Source organism: Protopterus annectens, chromosome 6.part0 (genome assembly GCF_019279795.1).
Source record: "Protopterus annectens isolate FY-2018-M chromosome 6.part0, PAN1.0, whole genome shotgun sequence".
In the NCBI taxonomy this organism is placed as follows: domain Eukaryota; kingdom Metazoa; phylum Chordata; order Ceratodontiformes; family Protopteridae; genus Protopterus; species Protopterus annectens.
In genome coordinates this window covers 1,952,228,003-1,952,253,069 of record NC_056737.1, presented here as the reverse complement: position 1 = coordinate 1,952,253,069, position 25,067 = coordinate 1,952,228,003, and the positions used below count along the sequence as shown (strand labels likewise).

The window sequence follows — 25,067 nt, the reverse complement described above, 5'->3', positions numbered from 1 at the left end:
TGAGCAGTAAATCCATCAGTGATGGGTCAAAGGATGCTAGACACAGATCACCTCTTCAAAGTCTATAGGATACTGTGTATAGTGACAGGGCTTTGAGTCGGTCCATGTAGAACACTTTTTTAGGCCTTGTATCCTTTTAGTAAGGTATCTTTCTAAGCATTCAAGTTGTTGCATGTGTTATTGCAAATACATTCTAAAGGGGGAAATGTATTCAATGATTGTCGTAAAGAGGGCTGAGTAAAGGGGGTCAATGACATCCTGAGATTTAGACATAATCCCTTTGTTTATAACCTGTGCAATATAGAAGGACTTTTTTACAATAATGGACATGTGGTCTATTGTTTTATTAAGCTCTTATGTGGTTACTAGGCTAATGGTTCAAGAGCCTTTACAAATCTACAGTTATTAAATAGTTAGGCGAGCAAAGTTCAAAGGGTATAAGCCTAATACAGTCTGCCTCTGTTCATGAGGGATATGGTTGCCACTCCAAGAGTAAATTTACGATCACCCATCCATTGATCTAGGTTGCGCTTGAAGAGAGTCAGAGAGGAGCTTTGTTTCATGTGAATGGGAAGCTTGTTCTAGAGAATGGGCAGTATCTGGGAGACAAATCTGTCTCTCCAGCATGACTTGCTCATATCCAGTTCAAGGTTAAGATCCCTGAAGTGACTGACCCTCATGCAGTTTGCAGGACTGGTGTGCATTTTAGAGAAGTAAGATGTATTACTTCACTGCACATTTGTGTGAAACAACTTTGAGTTACTGTGACTGTTATTATTATTGTTTTAACCTCAGTCAGAGATCTGAGGTGTAAACAGTTAGTAAACTGCCTGTAATTCCTGGGTACCAGTGGCGGCTGGTGACTTCAAATCAAAGGGGGGCTGCAGGAGACAGCTGAATGGGTGGGGTCAAGGGGAAGGGGTGTGGCCAGCTAGAAAGGGGAGGAACTATGCTCAAAACCATAAAAACTAACTTTAATTAAATACACTGCCCTGGGAGCCAAACCATCATTATGAGAGTCCAAGCAAGACAAAAATAAGTGTAGAAGAATAAAAATACTTCAATGCATTGGCTGCGTGACAGCTTACTTAATATCTAGATGGAAACAGAAGGTTGTGAGGCATGAAAAAATAAATTACTTTTTAAATACATTACTGGAAGGCCAGTCAAAATCAAGTATAAGAAAAACAAGAAGCACTCAACTCAAACCACTTCTCCTTGCACTGCAGTTCTAATTATAATTTATATTCAGCTTTATTAAAGTACCAAGTAACATGCTGAAAGTGGAAATCTCTGTGATGCCCCCACTTGTAAAAATGTTTCTTATCCAAAAAAGACCTGCTGCCTGATAACTATCTACTTGTTTCATGGGGAAAACATGATCAAAGTAAAAAATGAAAAGCAAACAAGAAACAAGCTCAAGATACATTGCTTAAAGGATTACTGTACAGGTTATGGACCACACATGATTGGCATTCTGTTTAGTTTACGGGTAAAGCCTGTAGAGATGACTGGAAGTCTCCAACAAGTGTAATGAGCTTTTAAAATAATGGAATCATGTCCTTTAATACCCAAGGCTTATACATTATCTAGTCAAGTATTCTCTGCATGGCAACAACAGAAAGGCTTTCAATGTTGGCAATTATTTAACAGTATGCTTATTAAAGCTTACTTGCATCTTACGATCTCAGACAAGTTTAGCTTATGGTCATTAAAGCATTGCTACTTAAACACAGAGCAACAGGCACTTTCTGAGTAATAAGCATAAATCTGACTAATAAGCATAAATCAACAGTACAAAAATATGACAAAAACCAGACCGTTCTGCAAAATCAAAGACAGATGAAACGCCACTGTAGTACTTGTGTCTACCTTGGATGGGGGGGACACACTACACATTTACACTGCATAACTACTCCTTGCCTTGCTTGGACACATCCAGAGTCACTACATGGGGGAGTGGGGTGCAACAAGTATGTCACAATTTGAAATGTCTCTGGCTGACTGTGATGGCCCTGACACATTTTCATACCTCTCAACCTCAGAGCAAGAAATCTGGACAAAGCCATACACAGAAGTGGGACAAAGGCCCAAAAATAAGGACAATTTTTAAATATTGCTCTAATAACCTTAGAAAGATAATAGAATAGGTCTTGCATTAGTATGAATTTTCTGAAGGGTATAAAATCTGAAACTCAAATGTCTGTCATTATTTTCTAACTTCAGTCTTTAATGATTTGTCACTAATTTGCCAACAAACACAATTTTATGAAAAATGGACCAAAAATGTGATGCAAAAATATAAAATAGCCACACAATACAGCTGGGAACCTGTCAAAGAAGGGACACTTTAATATTAGTACTGCTAACTTGAGCAGCTGACAAAATAAAATAATCTACATGCATTTCAAGTAATCTATAACTTTGATTATTACAGTTATTTCTTAATTGTAAACCCTCCATGTTTTCTTCCAAAATTGCTATTTTGCGGAGGGATTATTAGGGGGAAGAGCAACATTTTGAGCCAAAATCGGGGACAGTTGAGAGGTTGGCTATGCCTAATTCTATAAAGCAATATATTTGCATGTACCTCTCAACCTGTTAATGCAGTAAATCTGAACAAGGCCAAATATATTGGGGGAACATATTAACAGTACTAAAAATTGCTCTTGTATAAATTGAGACAGTTGATAGAATAACAGTTCTTACTTTAGCATGCATTTTTCTGAAGGTTATGAAGTCTGAAACTCAGTGTATCATTATTTAGTGACTTAATTCCTAAATGATTTGCCAGAAATCTACAAATTTTATGAAGAACAAACCAAAAATAAGAAGAAAAAATCTATTAATTCTTTGAAAATCTGCACAGTTGGGAGGTATAGTTCAGCTGGGCCTGTCTGGGTTTGCCCTTCCCCCCGACAAAATCATGGTTGAATGGAGCCTCTGCAGCCATTCCAATGAACCATTACTTGGCTATTTCACTCCATTTACCATAAACACTAATGTGCATACTGCTTTACTTCTATGATGAGTTGGACTTCATTTTAAAGTTTTATTTTGTATTTTACAGCACAAACACTAAGTCATCTGCTAAACAAAGCAATGCAGTCTCACAATGAAAACTTAGCATTAAAACTTCTCTGCCCTTGAAACTCACATTCATTGAAACAGCATTGAAACCCACATTCAAAGAAAATACATTTTGCCAGTGGCAGATAAAGATTAATTTTGGGCTGTTTTCAAATCATAGGCCCCTTGCATATGAAACATACATGTACTCTTTGATACACCTTCCTCATTGTACTAAATTATATTCCTTGTACAATACAGTACAGTTGTTAGAGGGTGTTTTAAATTTGTTTTGAACATTTTTCCAGTAAGCAATGAAACAAAATGCATGTACCCATAATGGCAAAACTGCCCAGTTCAGAACATTTATCATAAAAGTCTACTCAGACTTCCACAGTCCACCATTATCAGTAAATATGCACAATTCTACAGTCCACCATTATCAGTAAATATGCACAATTCTACAGTCCACCATTATCAGTAAATATGCACAATTCTACAGTCCATTATCAGTAAATATGCACAATTCTACAGTCCATTATCAGTAAATATGCACAATCTCTGAAGAAGTAAAAGTCATCTAAATAATTTCACATTAAAGAAATCTGTAACTAATGAAGAGGTTGCTGCTAGCAAACACCTTTATATTTCATGGTTTCATCGAAAAATAAAGTGTCTGTTGCCCCTCAGGAATAAATTACCTATATTACATTAAAAAAATGATAAGCTAGTAATATTGCAAGAGGAAATGGATGGCAAATTGATAACAGAATCATAGTTAGTATCTTCACCAAGGAGAACATTCTCAGTATGGCAGCATCCACCCCCTATGGGAGTAGAACCCACAGCCTTCTGCATTAAAAACAAATACACAACCTGCTGTGCTATTAACAAGGCAAGCCAGCTTCATTTAAGCAACACTAAACTTATTTTCCCCTGCAGCTCTCAGCTCCTTGTAAAATCTACTCAATACTCAACCGCATCTCAACTTCGCAGCACAAGAAAACTGGAAAAAGCCAAAATGTATTGGGGGGGGGGTCAAAAGCCCAAAAACCAGGGACACATTAAACATTGCTTGTATAATCTTGGAAAGTTGCTATTATAAAATGCAGTTACCATCATACATTTTACTGCCAAGGTCCCTGTGCAAAACAGTCAGAGCAACATACCACTACACCAAATCAGCTGCTTTGTAAAAGAGAGGAAGACTGAAACTTAAATGGCTATCATTTAGTGAATTCAGTTCTCACCATAGCTGTCAACCTCTTAGTACAAAACACCTGGACAAACCCAGCAATGAGGGAATACAGCCCTCAAACATATTCAGTGAATTCAGTTCTTGCCATAGCTGTCAACCGTAGCACAAAAAACCTGGATGAAGCCAATAATGGGGGAATGCAGTCCCAAAAATAGGGACAAATTTCAAATATTCATCTTATAAACTTAGAAAATTGCTAGAATAAAAGGTTGTGTTACGGTTGTGTTACTATGTATTTTCTGAAGAACATGAAGTCTGAAATTCAAATACCTGTCAATTTTACTGCTGACAGAACAAAAACAATTTTCAGCAGAGACCCAGGGAAAAATACTGCAGACACGTCTTTGTAAAATGACAGGGCACCAGAGCAAATCCGCACAAACACAAGGAGGAGATGCAGACTCCACACAGAAGGCACCCCAGCCAAGAATCAAACCAGAAAACCTATAGCTGTGAGGCAACAACACTACCACTGCACCATCAAATATGCAAGGAATTAAACATTCAGAAACCTGAAGTCTGAAATTCAAATGCCTGTCAATTTTATTTAACATTTGTTAATCAGGACAGTCTTACTTGGAACAAAAAAAATTCAGCAGAGGCCCAGGAAGAAACAATGCAGACATGTCTTTGTAACATGGGAGGACACAAAAGCAAACCCACACAAACACAGGGAGAAGATACAGACCCCATAAAGGCAGCACCCCAGCCAAGAATCAAACCTGCAGCTATGAGGCAACAATGCTACCACTACACCATCAAATATCAAGCATAGCAACATTTAGACCACAGATATTATGAGGAACAGATCAGATCAAATATGAGGCAAAAATCTGCAATTTTTTTTTTTTACAAATGGTGGTGGGTAGGGAATTCAGGTCTTTAACACCTGCATACAAGGTACAGGGTTCAAGCCTGAGGTATTCCCTAACACACACACACACACACACACACACACACACACACACACACAGGGTGAAACAAGAGGAGGGGCATATACATAAGTATAGGGACATGCTGAGTTTGAGGGAGTGAGGGGTTTCGCAGAAGCATGCAGTGTCCAATTGCTTTGATGCCTGTGCTTTTGGCGGTGCCACAGTGTTTGTTGTTCATAGGCTATGATGCCATCATGCAGGTCCTTCACTACTTTGACTCTCTGTTGCCTGGTATTGCTGCTGACAGTTTCCATTCTTAACTTTTTCTTCAGGATGCTAGCATTTCAGCCTTCGACCGATTGCCTTTTCACCTTAACATTACCTCAGTGTTTTGCTATCACTATTTTAGCATTCACTGAAGTAGCGCTCACCAAATTATCATGAAGTCACTAAGATGTGTATACATACTGTGAATACATTTTATTTATTTATTTAACATTTGTAAACTGGGAAAGTCCAACTAGGACATAGCCTATTTTCAGTGGATGCCCAGCGAGAAATGTTCCAGAATCATGTCTAATCCTGAATTTACAACATCGACCTCAGACACGATTTTATTTTTAGTCACATAGAGATTGCAATAAACCTACTATTTCCATGTACTGCTTGAAATGAGGTTTACATTTTTCTGTATTGGATGATGAACCTGCAACTTTGAAGAAAAGTGTAGGTATGGACTGAATTTGCTAAAAAGCAGGAATGCTGGGTAGATTAGTTACATTACTTTATTTATGCTAGAGGGTACTACAGCAAACACAAACAACAAACTCAGTTTTTTAGTGCTACGTTTGTCTAAAAGCAACAAATGAGAATAGACAAAATACTGCATGCCCAAGAAGAACCAAAACCACTGAGATGCCCAAATATTAGAAATAAACACTCCTAGCTTGCTTTGGAAATGACACACATTGCTGTAAGGCCTTTAATTAAAACAACAATATTTCAGTGTGTGAAGCATTGTACTTTGTGCAGGCTAGTGAAAAAAGAGAGACAAGTTATATATAATATTACATATTTGCAGCTGAGACAATTTTGGGAAAGGATGTCACATGTTCCAAGCACTTCAGACTTCAAAGAGCAGTTTGCATATTTATTTCATTTGATGGTATTGCCTAATATGACTGTAATATTTTTGTTTTTAAAAGTATTCATGTTGGGGTATTATTAGTTAAGTGTGGATGACAATTATCAACAAGTTCAACAACACATTGTATGTACACGCAATCCAAGTAAGTGAGCATGCAAGGATGGCACAATACAAGAGAAGGACGAGTCTGGACGACTCAAATTACATAAATAAAAGTCAGGAGTATTGCATATATTGCAGGTAATTAGACTCACCAGATCAGCGTAATAGTAAGTCAATCACACACTGTCCATCCGAGGATCGAACGAAGTTGGGAAATGAATTAGGTTAGTTAGCCAGCCCTTAGCCTCAGGACAAGATGACATTTCAGGTTTCCCTTTATGCAAAAATGCAGAGATGTTAATTCAGTGCTCACCCGGCTGCTACTATTTGGTTCATAGGTTCATAGGTTCATACTAGGCTATCTGCCCAAGGGCATTTATAAGCCTAGCCCATAGTTATGTGGCTTTCGCCACCCCTTTAGTTTGAATAAAAACTATGCCTATCATTTTTCTGTGCCTCTGTCAAGCAGTGACACTGAAGTAATCCCTGGGGTATATCTGCGATCTCCCATCCATTGGTCAAGATTCCTCTTGAACAAGGCCAGCGAGGTGCTCTGCCTCACATGTACCGGGATTTTGTTCCACAGCATAGGGAGTCTCTGGGTGATGAATCTGTCCCTCCAGCACGTTCTATTTATAACCGTGTCAAGGTTTAAGTCTCCCGCCCTTGTGGTTCTGAGGGATCTAGATTTTTTGAGGTGAAGCATATTCATCAAATCTGGGTTTGACATGGCCTTATATGTCAGGCACAGGTCACCTCTGAGCAAGCGGTATGAGACTGAATAGAGCTGGAGTTCTTTCAGTCGGGCAGCATAAGACATATTTTTGAGACCCTTTATCCTTTTGGTGAGGAACTTTTGGGGCCTTTCAAGCTGCAGCAGGTGTCTGGTCAGATGCATTCCAAACGGGGCATTGTACTCAATCATAGGTCTAATGAGTGATGAGTACAGGGGGACGATGACCTCCCTTGATCTAGATGTGAATCCCTTCATGATCAGGTGGGCAATATAGAAGGTTTTCCTAACTACTTTAGCAAAATGAGTGTCAAACGAAAGGCTACTGTCAACTTGGGTCCCCAGATCCCTGATGACTTTTTCTGTGCTCAGTGGATTGCCACCTATATGGTAGCTAGGGGTAACCATGTTTTTCCCGAAGGGTATGACTATGCATTTTTTGGCGTTTAACTTCAGGCCATGGCTCTGGCACCAGTTATCCATTTCTGTGAGGCCCTTCTGGAGGATATCTGTGTCAGATGTGTTTTCGACTATAGCGCCCAGTTTGCAGTCATCTGCAAACTTTGTCAGCCATAACCCTCCTGTGTTTGCTTGTACTTCAGAAAAGTAGATGCCGAACAAGAGTGGACCCAGGACTGAGCCCTGTGGGACACCACTTGTGACAGGCTTTGAGTCTGACATGGCTCCAGCAACTCTGACCCTGTGGGTTCTGTCACTTAGCCAGTTTGCAACCCATCTTGTGATGTATGGGTTTACATTCAAGCTGATGAGTTTTTCGATGATACCTGAGTGGGGTATTGTGTGAAGGCCTTTGCCAGGTCGAGGTAGGCTGTATGGACTGCCTTTCCCTCATCAATGGCCTTGGTGACTGTCTCGAAAAAGTCAACCAAGTTTAAGAGGCAGGATCTGCCTTTGACAAAGCCAAACTGGGTTGGATCCAAAGTCTGCAAGTTCCCTATGTCTTTATTTATGAGTTCCATTATGATCCTCTCCATGGCTTTGCAGATAAGGCTTGTCAAGCTAATGGGGTGGTAATTTCCAGGGTCTGTGGAGGCACCGCCCTTATGAAGTGGGACCACAGTCGCCGTGCGCCACTCCTTGGAGTGCGTATCCTGAGGTGAGGCTAAGATTAAACAGCTGTCCTAACTGTGGGTTTAATTCCTCGTTGAGTTCATGAAGCACACAGCCGGGGACACCATCCGGTCCCATGGATGCTGTGTTTTTTGCCTTAGTGAGGGCAGTTCTCACCTGGGCGTTGGAGATGTTTGGGGGCTACAATCCTCTGGAATAGATATCTCTCCTTTTGGGGAGGGGAGAAGTTTGCACTGAACCTGTCAGCCAGTATGTTAGCAATGTGTGTAGGTTCAGTAATTTTCACATCATTTTGAACTAATTCTGAGCATATCTGGGAGTTTCCTCCTAGGTTTCTAACATAGCTAAAGAAGGCCTTATGATTGTCTTTAGAGTCCTTGGCGATTTTTCTCTCAAAATTTGCCTTGGATGATTTTATGAGAGCTCTTAGTTTTTACTTATAATGATCAAAGGTGTCTTACCTTTCAAGGATTTTGCTCTATCTTGTAGTAGCTTCCTCCTTTTGTTGTAGAGCTTGTTTATGGCTGGGGTCCACCAGACTGGATGCTTGCCTTTGGTACAGAGAGTCTTAGTTTTGTTTGGGATTGCCTGATCCATGCAGTCCTGTAGGTGCTGGTAGAAGGCATTTGTAAGTGATTCAGCGGTTTGAGTAATGTTTACCACTGGCTCAGGGGCCTTAAAGGAGACCACACTAGTTTTTAGAAGTGTGAAATCGACTTTTGAGAAGTTTTTCACTGTGGTCTTTTTTGTTTCAGGTGGGGGCAGGATGAGGACCTCCAGCGAGATTAGTTTATGATCTGATCTCACCAGTGAGGGTATACTTCGGTGTTGAACATTTTGATCCCATGTTCGTGATGATGAGATCAAGTATGTTTTCTCCTCTTGTGGGGATGGTGACTAGTTGTTCCATGGCATTTGAGTTTATGAACTCCAGGAATCTTTGGGTTAGAGTGTTCGGGCTTGAGTAGTGTTCTCAATCTATATTAGGGTAGTTGAAGTCACCTAGTATGATGGTGTTTGGAGATACATTTATCCCCTCCAATGTTTTCAGGAAGGCCATGTGAGGTTCCTGAGTTTGAGAGGGTGGCCTGTAACATGCTACAAATTGCAGAGCAGTCTTGCCTATGGTTAATTGCACCTGGATGGTCTCCGATGCATCGTGCGTTGCCACCAACCTTGAGGTGTGGATGTCCTTTATGAATATGGACTCCCCCCTCCTTTCTTGGTGTTGTCTGGATTTTGGGGCCGGAACGCATGATATGAGGTGAAACCTGTTAGTGCTGGGGTGCTCACAGGAGCCTTGAACCAGGTTTCTGTCACAGCACAGACATCGATGTTCTCCATATTGAGAAGGGCCTCGAGTGCGTGCATCTTGAGAGTGAGACTTCTGGCATTGAGCAGCATTACCCTTAGTTTTTTTCCTTTTTGATGTTCTAGGGTGGTAGGTTTAGAATTGTAAGGTTCTTACTCTTTTTCCCAGCACATAAAGCCCGGGAAGAGAGCAAGAACCAATCAGCAGCCACTTAGCCCATGCACGTCATGTACGTGCCTGCGGACGTCGCAGTCCAAACCCCTTCCAATTCTATGCAGTTTGGAACCGCATAGACTGCTGGGCATTAGACTGATGTCTTAATTTGCTCTCCGGACTGCAGCACTGGAGTAACTTGGATCTAAGAACGACAGAAAAAAAAAAAAAAACGGAATTTGGAAGTGCGCATGTTCAGTCAGTCGGCGTAAAGCAGACGGCTGATAAAAGGTGAGCGACTCAATGTAAACTGACAGTAAAAAAAAAAAAAAGTAAAATTAAAAAGTTAAAGTACTTTTTTCTTTTTTCTTGAGGGGGCTGCAGTCCGGCAGACCGATGCCACGAGCCGCCCCTGCTGGGTACAAAGGTCATCTGTGAGTAAAATTGACTTACCTTACAATATTGCATCTGATGAAGTCAGACAGACAAAAGTAGTAATTACCTTGAGTAAACCAGACAACTTAAAGCTCAAAGAAGGATTGCTTTGCAATCTCATTGCTTGATTTTAAGAATGAATACGGTCTACTCTTGTTAGCTGTCTGTTTGGAAAAACCCTACACGAATACAACAGTAGATTACTTCAAACAAAGTGGCTTTTCCTTTTGTTTTTACTTGTTGGTCCCAGGTCGGAGATCCTATAAGAGGGCCTACTCCACAACAAGTCGTCTAGATTTTGTATAAGCCTTTGACTCAACTTATTTCTTCCTTAAACATTAAAAAGCAAGATTTAATTTCTTTCCTTAGATCTGACTTTTATCAGGCAAATCACTGGATCAAAAGGTTGGAAAAATGCTCTAAAATGCTCTTGAGAGCATCTATAACCTCGTGGCTTTTGGGGGCCTTCAGACACCTAGCTTGATTCAGGTGTTCCTTACAGTTACTACAGTGAAGTTTTAGCCAGTTAGACTGTGTTGAAAGGAAGAAAGAAAAAAATGAAACTGAATTTCGTTTCTTACTTGTGATTTTTATTTAGGCAAATCAAAAGCTTGGAAAATGGTCTACGATGCACCTCATAGCATCCAGAAATTCAAGGCTTCTGGGAGCTTACTGGACTTTAAGCCCCCAACTTAAGTCAAGTGTTTCCAACACAGTTATTAGAGTGCAGTCTTCAACAGTTAGGGTGTGATGAGAAGTTGCAAAAAAATGTTAAGTCAAAGGGAAGCCTAAATTTCTTTCCCTAGTCATGACTTTTTGGTAAGGTCATCATTGAATGAAAAGGTTGTTTACAATGAAAATAGTCAAAAATGCACCTCAGATCATCTAGAAATCCAAAAGCTTCCAAGGACCACTAGCTTAATTAAATTATTTCAAACCACGACTATTACAGTGCAGTCCTGGCTAGTAGAGTTTATTGAAAGGATGCAGAAAAACTGAATAGTACGACAAAATGTGAGACAAGGAAAAAACAAAAGAAATCTGGATGGTGAGGAAGGCCATGATGGGGAAACAAGAACACTGGGAGATATGTATAGGGGTGGTTGACTGGTAGGTATAGTGGGCAGCTGGGGTCACCATGTAGCCCTCTGCTTCGGGTGCAATTTCCTGTAAGGCTGGCCCTGGTCTCAGTGTTTAACTGCATTCAGGTTCTAGTCTCAGTAAGAAACTGCTGCCTACATGTTGGTTTTGACTCTTGACATAGCAAATACAAGGACATCTGAAATGCTTATTCTGTTTGTGTATCAAACACAAGAACATTCCAGTAAAGCAGTAGGAAGAGATATAAACTGTGAAAGAGAAATACATGGGAACTCTTGCAGCACATATGTTTCTTTCCCTAGCAAAGTGATGCTGAACACAGGAGAAAGATGGTATATACACACTAAGCACATGAGCTCAGGATATTAATAAGAATTGCAGAAGGGACCACAAGAAGTATATACTCAAGTATTCACCTGTGGTAGATGCCCTTCAAAGTGAACTCAAAGCAGCAGCAAATGAAATGCATTTTTCCTGACTGTATCTCAGCTTCAAAGAATTCCCTTTTGACATGCATTTTACTTCTGTATACTTTTCAAAATCTCTTTGGCATACTAAAATGTTAGCTAAAATGTTTATAATTTCTCTTTACTTGCATTTCTACTTATAAACAGAACTGATGTAAAGACTGGAGCAATGATTCTTTTTATTTTTTCCAATAATTTTTATTTTCGTTTTACATTTGCAAAAACCATAACCATGCGATATTTAAAAAATGACCATATTTGCAGGTTATACATTGTGGATAAAGTAGAAACATGTAGGTCATACAGTACACCTAATTACAATATATACAAAGATGCTTTCCCAATTAATTTAGTTTGTCTAAAAACAGCACATACAAAAATAATTCTACGTCCATAGTTAAGCTGTGTATGGAACAAAGATTCTTACTGCGTAGTAAGCATATTACAAGGAATCCTGTCACATTTAAAAGTCAGACATGATTCCAATTGAAATACAATAGGAAACTAAATGTTCTTCCATAGTGTCAATGTATAACAGGGTCAATATGAATCTGAGCAAAAATGGTTATTATTTACTCTTTACTTCATAATGACACTTTGAGTAAGCAGCATTTTAAATAAAGCAAACACCACATTTTTACACTGGATTACATGTATAAGCCTCAGATATCTGTGTGTTTGTAATGAGAAAAGAAATGTACAAATAGACTAGACTGCAGAGCTGTAACTAAAAAAAAAATAAAAAAAATGCATATTGAAGTAAACAAGAGCAAAGTATAATGCGTAGGTACACTGTACTTACTGCAATATTAAATACAGGCAAGTACAACTAAGTAGCAATATTTTCAGAGTATCTAAAAATTAAAGAATATGCCACCAAAACGGTAATAGACTTGGGGGGAACATATGTTAATTGATAAGTTTTACAGTATGTATCAGCTAAAGGCAGTCCTGCGATAAACTGCACTACAGGAGCACTACATTTCTTAATCTGCTTTTAAAGTCAATAGGACTTTAGTCTTCAGAATTAATGAAAATAAGTCTGTCATGGGGCTGTGAAAGTACCCTTTGTATTTATCAAGCCACAGGGGAAAAACACTGGCACATGACTCATCTATAACAGACAGACAAAAATGGGCTAATCTGTATTAGTCTGAATACTATTCTGTGAAAATAAGACAAACGCATCCTAATGTATTCTGACAGCAGACTAATTCTGCCTAATAAGCTGCTGATGTTAACTGTATTACTTGTCTAGTGGATTTGCTTTCCACTAAAATAAGTTCATCACTTCTACATCCTAAAGCTTACCTGATTTTTCAAGCTGTTGTATCTCTTCAAGTGTTTTATAAAATCTGCACGGGATGTATTTTTCACAACAATCAGCTCCATGCTTCCATTGTCCAATCTGAAAAGAGGATGCAGTCATTAGACAAAGATTAGGAAAATAATACAAGGCTGAAATGAGGTTACGGCGTACTACTTAGTTTTTTTGCTGGATAATTTAGTTTAAAAAAAAAGAGAATGAAATGCATCTTACAGGTAGAAAATGCCTCTTCAGTTTTCAACACTTGCAACTAACAACAGAATTCTTGTATCCCAGAAGGAAAATTCAGCTTTCATAAGTAGAGAGTTCCTTACAATTTTAAAATAAATTACAAATCCGGAAATGTCATATGTACTGATGGAATATAACAAAGCTTCATTAAAAATTAAGATGGAGACTTTAAGGTAAAGATAGCAGTACTTGGGTACATTTCTTGTCTCTTGCACTGAATGTCATGAAATTAAGTGCATTATTAATAGCCAGCTACTGAGTGATTTCAGTTACTAAGTGTAGTAAAAAAGAATAGGACACGAATTAAGCAGACCATATTCAAATATTACCAGTTTCCTCATTCAAGGGGCTTCAAGTTGTGATAGTTGAACACTGGCACTCAAGCAATTCCTGTCACTGGTTCTGCACAACTGTCATTTATAAACATTTCTGAAAGATACTGCATCGTTTACTTCAGCAGTAGTCCGTACCAACCTATTTATGTCCCGATTTATAGCATGGACTTTTATCTACATCTTTTGACATCATCATTACCAACACGTTTCATTTAGTTATGGCAAATCCAACTTAAAAAATCTGAACAATTTCACTTTTAGTTGATGATATATCACAGAAAGACAATTTGTTTTAAATCTAGAAAGTTATCCTCAGGAACCTGTAGCTCACTGATTACAGCAGAGAAAAACTACAGTCTAATATCCACGGTCCAGCTACAGTTACATCACAGCATTTTTTTCCTCTGATTTTTGAATCAATCAATATATCATCATGCTAAAAGTATTTCTCAATGTCATTTTTCATGAAATGAGGAACACATAATGACTCAGAAAGAAAATGCTTCTAGGAACTCGGTTACCTATGTTGGTTAAATATTGCACTTAATGTATTTTAACCACGTTTTTGATTTCACTGTAGTTTTAAAGGTATAGATAGCTCAGTTACAGACAATAATATTTAAGCAGGATACTGCACAAAAAGGCATGCAAGTATTTGAAACTATGTTTGTGATACTTAAAGTAAATATAGATTACTGTAATAGATGCTACAAACTAAAGCAAGTATTTTGTGTCATTACTAGTATGAAGGAAAGAAGTCACAAACCACAATATCCATCACTGCATTAAAGAAAGCCTTAAGTGTAGCAGTGTATATTTATTTAGATTTTTATTTACTTACACATTTATTCATCTGCAAGCCAGACTGCACAGCTGGTCAGAGAGCCTTTTCAGACATGATGTTACAACAAAGGTGAATGCTAACATACATTCATGTCGATTACTATTAGCATTTTGACTACTTATATCAGTAGAATAGTTATGTATAGTGAAATGCAGCAAGATAATCAGAGACATAAGTAATGAAATACATCTTACAGAGAGAAACTTTATTTAAAAAGTGCTACCTTTGCAGTTACTTGGTAAATAAATTACAGCAAAGCAACATACTAAAATATTGAATCAGATAAAGTTAGATTTTAGCTCTTAACCTATTTAAAAAAAGCATAAACAATTAGTAGGAAATACTGGTACTATTAACTTAAAATGTTAATAGATAAAGAAGATATGAATTAATATTATTTTCTAAAGAAAAAAAATGTCTGTAATGGTATTGATTACCAGTATTTAGATTATTTAGTAACCGTAATCCATCACCTTTTCAAAAATAAAATTCAAGTTTTAGCAAGAATGGAGCATATTCTCTGTCCAAATTAGGGCCATCCCTGAAAATAAGGGACACGTTGAGAGTTATGAGTCCAAGCGATCTGAAAAGGGTTTTGACAGAGAAGCAAGATTATTTGACTGACATACTACACTCACTATAATACCATAATACCTCTCAACCTCTTAGTGCAAGAAATCTGGATAAAGCCAAAAATAACAGGGGGATGAAATCCCAAAAATAGGAACAGGTTTTAGATATCATTCTTCTAAACTCAGAAAGTTAGTATAACTGATTTTGTGATACTACATATTTTCTACAGGATATGAAGTCTGAAACCCAAATGTATGTCATTATTTAGTGACTTCCATCCCCATTGATTTACCAGAAAGCCACAAATTTTATGAGGAATAGACCCAAAATATAAGGCAAATATTTGTACACTCTGAAAATCTGGATAATTGAGATGTATAGAGACCATGTCTTAACAGTGAAAGGGTAAGGAAGGAGACATCTAATGACAGGCAGGATGGAATTTCAGACAGCAGGGTAGTCATACATGTTAACAGAAAGCTTTTCTACTGATACTTGGAGAAGAAGTTAGTCTCTGTAAAGTAATAAATCCTTCTGATTTTTAAGACTAGAATACTTTTTCTGCAGTCATCTGGAATATTTTTTTCACACTGCTATGAGTACCCTCAGGAGTCATTTCTCCCCTAATTTACCCAACATCTTGATCATATCTGCTATAACCTCATCTGAGCCTGCTGCTTTCCCTGACTTTATTTTCTTTTGTGCTGTTGCTACTTCATCTGTGGTGGTCTATAAGGCTGCACAACTTCTGTGGGGGGTTTCCTCATTCAGAAGCTGCTGCAAATACTGCTTCCATTTGACTTTGATGTTCTGTGGACTGATGAGCATGTTGTTATTGTCATCCCTTATGAATGGTGCCTGATCACCATCTTCTCTATCCTTCTGTGTTTGCCTTGCAAGCTTATAAAGTACCTTTGTGCCATCTGCTCAGTCATTTTCCAGACTGTGGTAGAGTGCCTCTGATGTCTCATTCTTTGCTAATATGACTGGTCACTTAGTCTCTGTTCCTTCTTAGCCTCTTCCATACATCCACTTTGCTGTCTTCATCACTTAACACCTCTCTTTTGTAAATTTCCTAGACTTTAGCCATATTTAAGCAATATTAGAAAGTTATCTCATTCTATGTACATTAGTTTTTTCTACTGACAAATCTGTTTTCCTTGCTAATATGCCTCTTAGCTGATCATATCTGATTGCATATGAAATTCAGTTCAGTCTCTGAACAAGGAGTCAGACAAATTAGCAAACTCACAGTCTTACATAAATAATAAATATAACAGTAAGGAAGTATTGATAAAATAACTTTGTTAATAAAAATAAAAAATCATTGTGATTCATCATGAATTACAGTTTTTTAAGATCAGTCACACAATTTTCTACTGACTCCTGTACTCCTACTTTCAGTTAAAAACAATGCTTAATATATGGTTGTGTGTAATGGTTCACACTATGCATGAAACTTATCTTTCAGGACAAACAGTTTGTCTTCCCCTACTCTTTAGAGGTACGTTTGTTAAATACCTTGATGGATTCCACAGTGCTGCTATGACAGAAGTGCAATGACGGGAAGTTTCATTTCTAGATAATTACTTCATATGAATAATGATCAGCAGAAAAAAGTGAAGATGAAAATGTTTGTTGCCGTCAGTTCTGGGTTAGTCCTCTGTTTAGAAATAATAACATAGTATATAATAAGGATTAAATGGGGCTCACTGTTGATGCATTTAATGTTGCAAATTTTTGGAGGGGAGCTTTTATGTATGGAAATTGTTTTGATCAGTATGGGGTAGCCACATTTTCAGATGCCCAAAGAAGGACATTTGTGGTAGAAACATGAGATTTTGAAGGACAAACTCTACCTGCAGCCAATGCACAGGACTAAACTTTTTTGACAAAATAAAAGCTAATTGCTGTTCCATATAATATTTAGGTGTTTCAAAAACAAAATAATTATTCTATGCAACTATTAAAGGAAGCTTATGGAATATTTTTTCTCACAAAATTTCAGGACATTTGAAATTTTTCAATTTTTCATCCCACAAGGCAGAAATGCAAAAATAGTGACTGTTCTGTACAAATACCAAAATAGTAACTGTTCTATACAAAGAACGACAGGTGGTAACCATAGGTCCATAGGTCAATAAAGGATATTGAGCCTAATAAAAATAAATAAATGAAAAAAATATATATATACATATAAAGAATGTTGGAAATATATTTTGCATAGTGATTGGCTTTTTTGACCATGGAAGATAAACTGAAAGGGAATGGGAATGGCAGACAGTAACAGAATGTTTTATTGTAGGCAAGGACTGGTTGCCCCCTCCCTCCAACTGCAAATCTTGGTTAAGCAACAACTTTGTTCTTTTTTTCTTCCAACAGAACTGTCTTATGCCCATCCCATGCACTGTTGAATTCTATGAATATTTATGATGCTTCCACCTCTTCCTGAAGTCTGTCCTACTCATCTAACACTCTTACAGGTTAAAGTATTATAATCGTAACTGTCAAAGTTTAGGTTTATACAAAAGGCCATTATCAGGATTTTCCCATTTAACTGAATAGCTCTGTATTTCCAAGTGTCTGTTCCATCAACGGTTTACTATTTTTGTTGTCACACTGCAACTTTCTCTTTCATATTAGCTATTGTTTCTTATTGTTTATATGTAGGCGATTCTGATATTTTTGCAGCATTTTCAAATTAAGGGCACAATCAGGCAGAATGTACTTCCATAAATCCTTTGTAATTTTTAATTTTTTTAGCAAACAAGTTTCATGTCATTTTATTGTAATTTACTTCTAGGATAATAGTTTTGGAAGAACAGGACTAAGAACGTAGAAGAAACATATTCTTTGTTACAGTTTATGTATAGCCTTGGAGGTCACTGAAATATTCAACTGTTTTCACATAAGATGAGCCTATTTCCCAGAACATTTCTGGCTGAGTTTCATTTTATATGTCAGATGGGAAACTGAGCGAGCAATACCCAAGATGAGCAGATCAAAAATGATACATGCCTTTAATACTACATATGATGTACACACACACACACACACACACACACACACCCACACACACACACACACACACACACACACACACACACACACACACACACACACACGCTTCTGCTTAAGTACTTGAGTATAACTGACTGGAGGAGGATTTCACTGCCAACATGAGCAGCAGGGGCTACTACCATTATGTGCAATGATCTGACTATCGTAATACTACCTGTGATTCATGAAACATGCAAATTTGCTGATAATGAGGTCCAGCTTTATTATGTTCCTGAACTGGAAGGGCCTTTCTAGCATGAGCCATACTGCTTGTGCTAGGGCTTTTAATGAATTCCTGGGTAGACTTTAAAACAGGAGTTTGCCTAAAGCAAGTTATTTAAGAAGCATTTTCCCTGTAAACAATTTAGCACTGATGGAAAACCTATTTACTGGTTTCTTAGTTAATAAAATACAGAGGGAGTACTGTCAAAATACTCTCTACGGATACCCAGAGAAAGCATGATTCAACATACTGCCATTGTAAGTCAGTGAGGTGACAAGACTTCAGCCACCTTTGTGATATTTAAGCAATAACTGATGACATGTTATGGTATATTGAAGATTTACCCATGGTTGGTGTAGTTTAATCACAAGGATGAAGCCAGAGTGATTAAACAAAGGCAATTGTGGGTAAATGTTCAGTATACCACAACCGCAGAGTCGGTTATTGTGATTATACAATGACATTATTTAAGAAAAAAATATATACTTTTCTTAAACAATGTCTTTGTATAATGGTAGATTACTGTACTTCTGCTGGTTGTGGTTTACTGCTTCTTTGTTTTGATGTACTGTGCATGCATATGGGACTGCATTCCCACGCATACCCAGTACATCAATGCTTTGAAAGGGAAGCAACGTAGAAAAAAAAGCCTCCGTTGCTCCATTTTCTCTCTCTTTTTTTTTTTTTTTTTAATTGTAAAAAAAAAAAAGGTTTTGAGGCACTTTATAACAACGGAAAAAAGTCCGGGCGACCGGACCTTTTTCTGTTGGTATATTGTGGGCTGGGCCAATCAGAGTGCACATTTTTGAATATTACTAGAGAGTCATTGTATAATTGTGCAAAAGTGTGACATTGTTTTTGGTTATACTATAAAAAATCTGTGAGCTGCACATCAGCCTTATGAAATCTGCAATATGTAGATAAGTCATGAGTTGGCACTGTTTAGAATGTGATGTTATTGGCAGAATGCATCCTTGCTTTTCTGTACAATGTATAAAAACTGTATAAGGTTTTCCTAAGAAGCAGAAACACAAACAAAACAGCAGCAGGCTTGAGTTAAATCCTGGTGTACATTATAAATTAAATCCAAAAGCCAAAAAATGGCCACCGGGAAGCAAGCAAAACGGAACTTAGTCACAAAACAATAACACCTGACATCTCTATCACACTTTTCAAGTGCAATTAAAAATACACAACTAAAAACATATTAAAAAATACCAAGAAGATCCATTCAGCCATCCACAACTCTTTTTGCATCTAGGGTCAGGGTATCACTCAACAGTGACCATCATCTAGAGCCAATGTTCACACCATCATGTAGCTAGCCCTCCTGTGGTTGTTCTTCCACACCATACACAGAAATTCATATTCACACATTCTGCGTATGTCTTTGGTAAGTGGGAAAAACCCAGAGCACCTGGAGAAAACCCAGTCAAACACAGACAGGACATGTAGACAAGATACAATAAAAAAAGTCACATGATTAGTGTTGCAAAAAATGCATTTCAAAGTAGATTTACAGCTGTAGATATCACTTAAACCAGGTAGAGTTGTGGTATTTAATTTAGTGATCCATTTGTTTTCTATAATATTTGTAAAACTTCACAGACTACCACGGCCGTGAGAGACATCTGTTAACTTTATAACCATGAACATAAAGGCAGGCTGTGTATTTCTGTTTAAAACCTGTTTAGCCTGAACATTTTTCTAATTCTGTTTGCTAATATCGCAAACATTCACTGATCCTTTCCTTAAATAACCTATTCATCTTTTTCTTTTTCTTCTGACAAGTACAGCAACTATATATAAAATATTAAATGCACAGTCGATATGTAAAAATTCACATAAAAACACGTGAAGTATTTACAAGTAAGTAAACTGAAAGACTTTGAGAGTTTCTTTCTGGGAAGAGCAGCTATGCGGAGTAATTTATTGCTTGCTTGGAATATGTACTTAACTTAATTATTTGTTCCTGTGTGGGATGGTCATATGTCAGAGTTAGAAAGACAAACATTAAATAAAATTGGAAAGAAATGGTTTCTCTAAGATACTGCCCCATGGAAATTCTACAGAAAGTATCAAGGACCATGGTTCATGGGTGAGAGAAGGATTTGAAAGAATGGTGCAAATGGTATCCCTCCTACTTTGGACCCATTATAAAGCATCCCCTCAAAGGGTAGATGAATGGCCTTCTCTCCAGAGAAATGGTTGTACTGCAGACATCATTTGATTATGTGCAGTGAGTTTAACCTCGACTTTGCTGAAATGAGTACAATTTTGCATTTGAGTTTCTACATCTTATAGACTGAAGTTTTATACCATTTAGCTAGGGCTCAGTATCTCATCCAGTTAGATATAGGTAGGCAATCTTTAGCTAGTTAGACAGATTCTTAGTTTTAAGCATCCCATCTGCTCAAACTATTTTTTTCTGCTTTCCCTGTGCTATTATAAAGGTCAATTTTAATTGCACTGTCTAGCTTATTCATAAAGTAAAGCATTTTATTCATTCACCTTTATAAGTCTGTAGTGGAGTTATGTACAACTTTATTGATAAGTAAAAGATGACTAGATGGTGGTATTCACTTTTGATAGACTTGACTCCCTGCTGTACATTATCATTGGGTTTACAGTTAGTTGGCTTATTTCTCAAAAGTAGAACAGTAACTGGAATTCTCCTGCCAAGTGATCTTGAGTAGTGGTAACAATCTACTTGGGGAAGGACAGAAAGTTGTAGTACTGGGAAATATTACAAACCTTCTCTGTATTTTGGTGTGTATGTGTAATAGTTTATTCAAAGTAGATTTACTATGAGGTAGAGAGCACTAGAAGGTATGGAACTCACTGGTAAGTGGTAAAGGGACTTGGGAGTCTACACCCAAAACGCTGGTTAATGAGTGAGTATTCTGTGTGAAGCCTAGTACTGGCCATGGATGGTATATGCCCATAGCTAGGGTAACAGTGCATGTTTCCTGGCTGTTAATGCCAAGTTTTATCTAGTGAGTTGCTTAGTCATTTATTTATGTGCATATTTTATCACTTCAATCTGTTTGATGCTAGTAATGTGTATTGTGAGACCACACATCCCTCAGTAACCATCAGATTATTTCACTGATACAGCAGCTCCAAGGACCATATCCACAGTCTAGCATTACCATAGTTATATGCCATATGATAGGGATCTGGAGTGTACTGTGAGAAGATCATGGCATTGCTGTAAAAAACTAAATCACTTCAGTTCTGCAGACTGCATCAGCACATGATGGGGTCTAGCACAGTGCAAAATAATAATAACCATTGACAGTGATATAGATGCATTTGTAGTACAGAGAAGAAGGTGTGATGAAACATGTTTTCTCACTTCCTTAATGATCTTTCCTTTGAGATTTAGCAGGTGGACATGAACACAGCATACAGTCCACTAACATAGTTGCAGTCTTTTCATGTTGTTGCATCCTGTGAACTTTATAGTTCTCATCAGTCACTACTTTAAAATGAAATTCTGATCATCAATTTTAGCTGAACACCAACAGTTGATTATGCAATCAGTCAAGTACTTTTCTGTAGATGAAATGGAAAGAATTGCATCAAAAAATATTATGAAAGGAGGAAGGAAACCAGAAACAAAAGAATATTTAGTCTGATTCCACCAAGACGCTTTAAGCAAAGGTTGATAAAAAAGGGAACTGTGATACAGGTTAGGAAAAGGATTCACAACATTGGGAAAACACCTTCTGCATCTTTTGTATATTACACTGTTAGGACTGTCTGGAGTAGAATCCAGCTTTGTAGACGTTTTGCCTATCATAAGGCTCAAAACATTTCCATATATAAACAACAGATGGTCTATAAAGAAGAATAATTAACAGCTCACTCGTAAAAATTAAATAAATAAAAGCGAGGCTAATTTCATGTCTCAAGCAGCTAATTTTATCAGAACAATTAGCCATCATCACTTCACTTAATGTACATCAATTGTAACTGACTTCTCCAGCAATTGGTTGCAATACATGTGACTGCAAGGCCAAGCATTCTTATAAGAAAAAACTTTGAACAGATAGTAAGGTTAAAGAAGGGAAACACTTCAGGGAAAATAATTAATGTCTTAGAAGAGGATGTCTGTGTATATATTTAGCTTTATAGAAAGCCCTAGATACATATTTAACTGCTGAGCATTAGATTGTTTTCTATAAGGCATCACTGACCTGGTCATTGGTGCAAGTCCTCTTGGAGCCATGGAACATAAGCATGGAATACTCATTATACTGACATTCAGGAAATGACCCTGGATAGTCTGCCACTGTCGGTCTTTATAGTCTAAACATGAAAAAAGATTAACAAGGTTAATTAATGGCAAACACAATATGGCTAATACATTTTAAAATTACATCCTTTGAAGTGTAATACATTTGGCTTGTAAATATTGCCACACTTACCTTTTTTCTGAACTGTATTTCTTTTATCTTTTCTATAGAGAAAAAGAGAATTTTTGTAAGGCACAGGTTTACTAATATATTCTGTTAGTGTTTAGCACCATAAAATTAAATAAAAACTAAGACATAGTAAATAAATGTTGCAGATCGTTTTGTTAGCTCTGTAAACTAGCTATTAGGCAGAACTGTCATTCAGCACTCAAACATATACATAATATGCAAGATAATGGAATCCCATGCACATAACAGTTATAATCAATGCACTATGAACTGCAGTCCAGCTAGCACAAGAATATTAAACATTTGATGTTGAAGTGTAATACTTGAAACTGTGTTTTTAAATTTGGCAATACTGGATTGTTGTATAACTAAAGACAGGGTATTCAAGGACTTGTCAGAAATAACACAATTGTAAATTGGTGTTATCTCACATAATGAAGGTGCTTTAAGAGTAACAGTCAGCTGACAGCATGCAGTGGATTAAAGCATTAGTAAGTCTGCCAGACATCCTGAGAAGTGTGGCCAATCCGTCAGGAAAGCCAGTGATTCAGAAGTTAAAAATAAATGTTCCCATTAGCTACTGCAGACAGTCTTAAATCCATTAATGCTTCAAGTAAGGAAAAATAGCATAAGAGCATGTGTCCTGCTTTCCTTCAGCAAAACAAACATTTCATTTCTGTTGCATTACATGGCTCAGCACTTTTGTCTTTCTCTCCAAACACAAATAAAATGATGTTTGCCACAGACCAAATGTTAAAAGACTTGATGTGCACTTCAAGTTGTGTATACAGTAAGCAAACAATAATATAAGACAACATGAGCGACAAGCAAGATAAGAGTTAGGGCTGCAAATAGTATGCTTTTTAAATTTTTCACATTCACGTATTACTTTAAAGCCAAAAGTCAATAAGTTACGGTTACAGTTAGAAAATTTACTCTTTTAAGAAAATACTGAATTTACCACTGTAAAAATATATTAAAATCTGTTTTACAGTTAATACTTGACAGTGCTTAGGTTTCCTTTTTCACTGTGGGACTTTAGAGCTAATGGCCGCTGTATACGTTTTACATACTATAGGCACAGTATTAAGCAGTTGATTTTTGCTCCTGTTTTTACAGCTATGCTTCCAGTATTTCTGTCAGCTTATGATATATATATATATATATATATATATATATATATATATATATATATATATATATATATATATGTGTGTGTGTGTGTGTGTGTAAATGAGTCTACTTCAGTAAACCGAAATTCCATTTAATCGAATCTTAACTAAACTGAGACAACAACGCGGAAACCTTATTTCAAAGAACATTCACATCACCAGAATTTTAATCCGGGAAAGGAAGCAGTTAGCCAACATGGGGAAATTTGCCTTTTTCCCCACTATAGTGTGATCTCAGCCTGCCTGGCCCTTTGTCCCAAGAGCTCCTATATCAATCCATACTGTTGTTAGTAAGCTTGTGTTCCCTTCTTGCATGCCATTTCAGAAGACAGAAGATTGAAGTTAAGATGCCGGTTTAATAAAAAGGTAAACAATACTGTATGTTCCTGGTGTTTGTGTGTGTGTGTGTGTGTGTGTGTGTGTGTGTGTGTGTGTGTGTGTGTGTGCGCACGCGCGTTTGTGTCTTTGCGTATCTATTGATGCACATATCAACTTCTGTACATGAAGTACGATAATAAATAATTTTTTTAACTATATAATTTTATTTTTATGACCTGGATGGAGTCCATGTTTGCTGAATAAGTATAGCAGCTGTGTTAGTAATGGATGATTAGTTAAAGTTAGCTGATGTGGCTTACTGAATAGCATTGACACAATAATATTAGCTGGTACATAAACTAATAAATAGGGTAAAACCTGCTGGCTGTTTTATCCGATAGAATCAACCAAAAATTCCAAATAATTCCTGAATGAGCATTACTTAATACAGTGCTAGCAAATACAATGGCTAATTCTTAACTCAACCATCAGACAGCTAGTTATGGGTAGACAGAGGTAATCATATATCAGCCTTCTCCAATAAACCATGAGGGAAATACCATATCCTGATGTATTCCATGTCCTAAGTTATCTCTATAATACTTGCCAAGTATTGTAGCACAAGTTTAATTCACCAGGTGGTCTCTGAATATTATTCTGATCAAAATACTTTTCCTTTTTGTCACTGTAAGTTGTGTTGGGCAAAGTGACAGTGTATGCAATAATTTATCTCAGATATTTTAAGTATTTTGCAATTTGGCTACAGTTTTTTTTTTCTTTTTTTTCTTTCTTTCCTTCCTTTATTTATTT

At 37.2% G+C, this 25,067-nt stretch overlaps 1 protein-coding gene across 1 annotated transcript in view; it reads right to left on the bottom strand.

The window, feature by feature from the left end:
- CERKL (ceramide kinase like) overlaps positions 1 to 25,067 on the bottom strand; it is a 1,924,967-nt gene that overhangs the window by 85,912 nt on the left and 1,813,988 nt on the right. The window contains exons 9-11 of the mRNA XM_044073713.1: positions 22,771 to 22,859; positions 22,540 to 22,651; positions 13,056 to 13,152 (exon numbers count right to left, since the gene is read on the bottom strand). Of these exons, the coding sequence (XP_043929648.1) occupies positions 13,056 to 13,152; positions 22,540 to 22,651; positions 22,771 to 22,859 (298 nt within the window). The remainder of the gene's footprint in view (positions 1 to 13,055; positions 13,153 to 22,539; positions 22,652 to 22,770; positions 22,860 to 25,067) is intronic.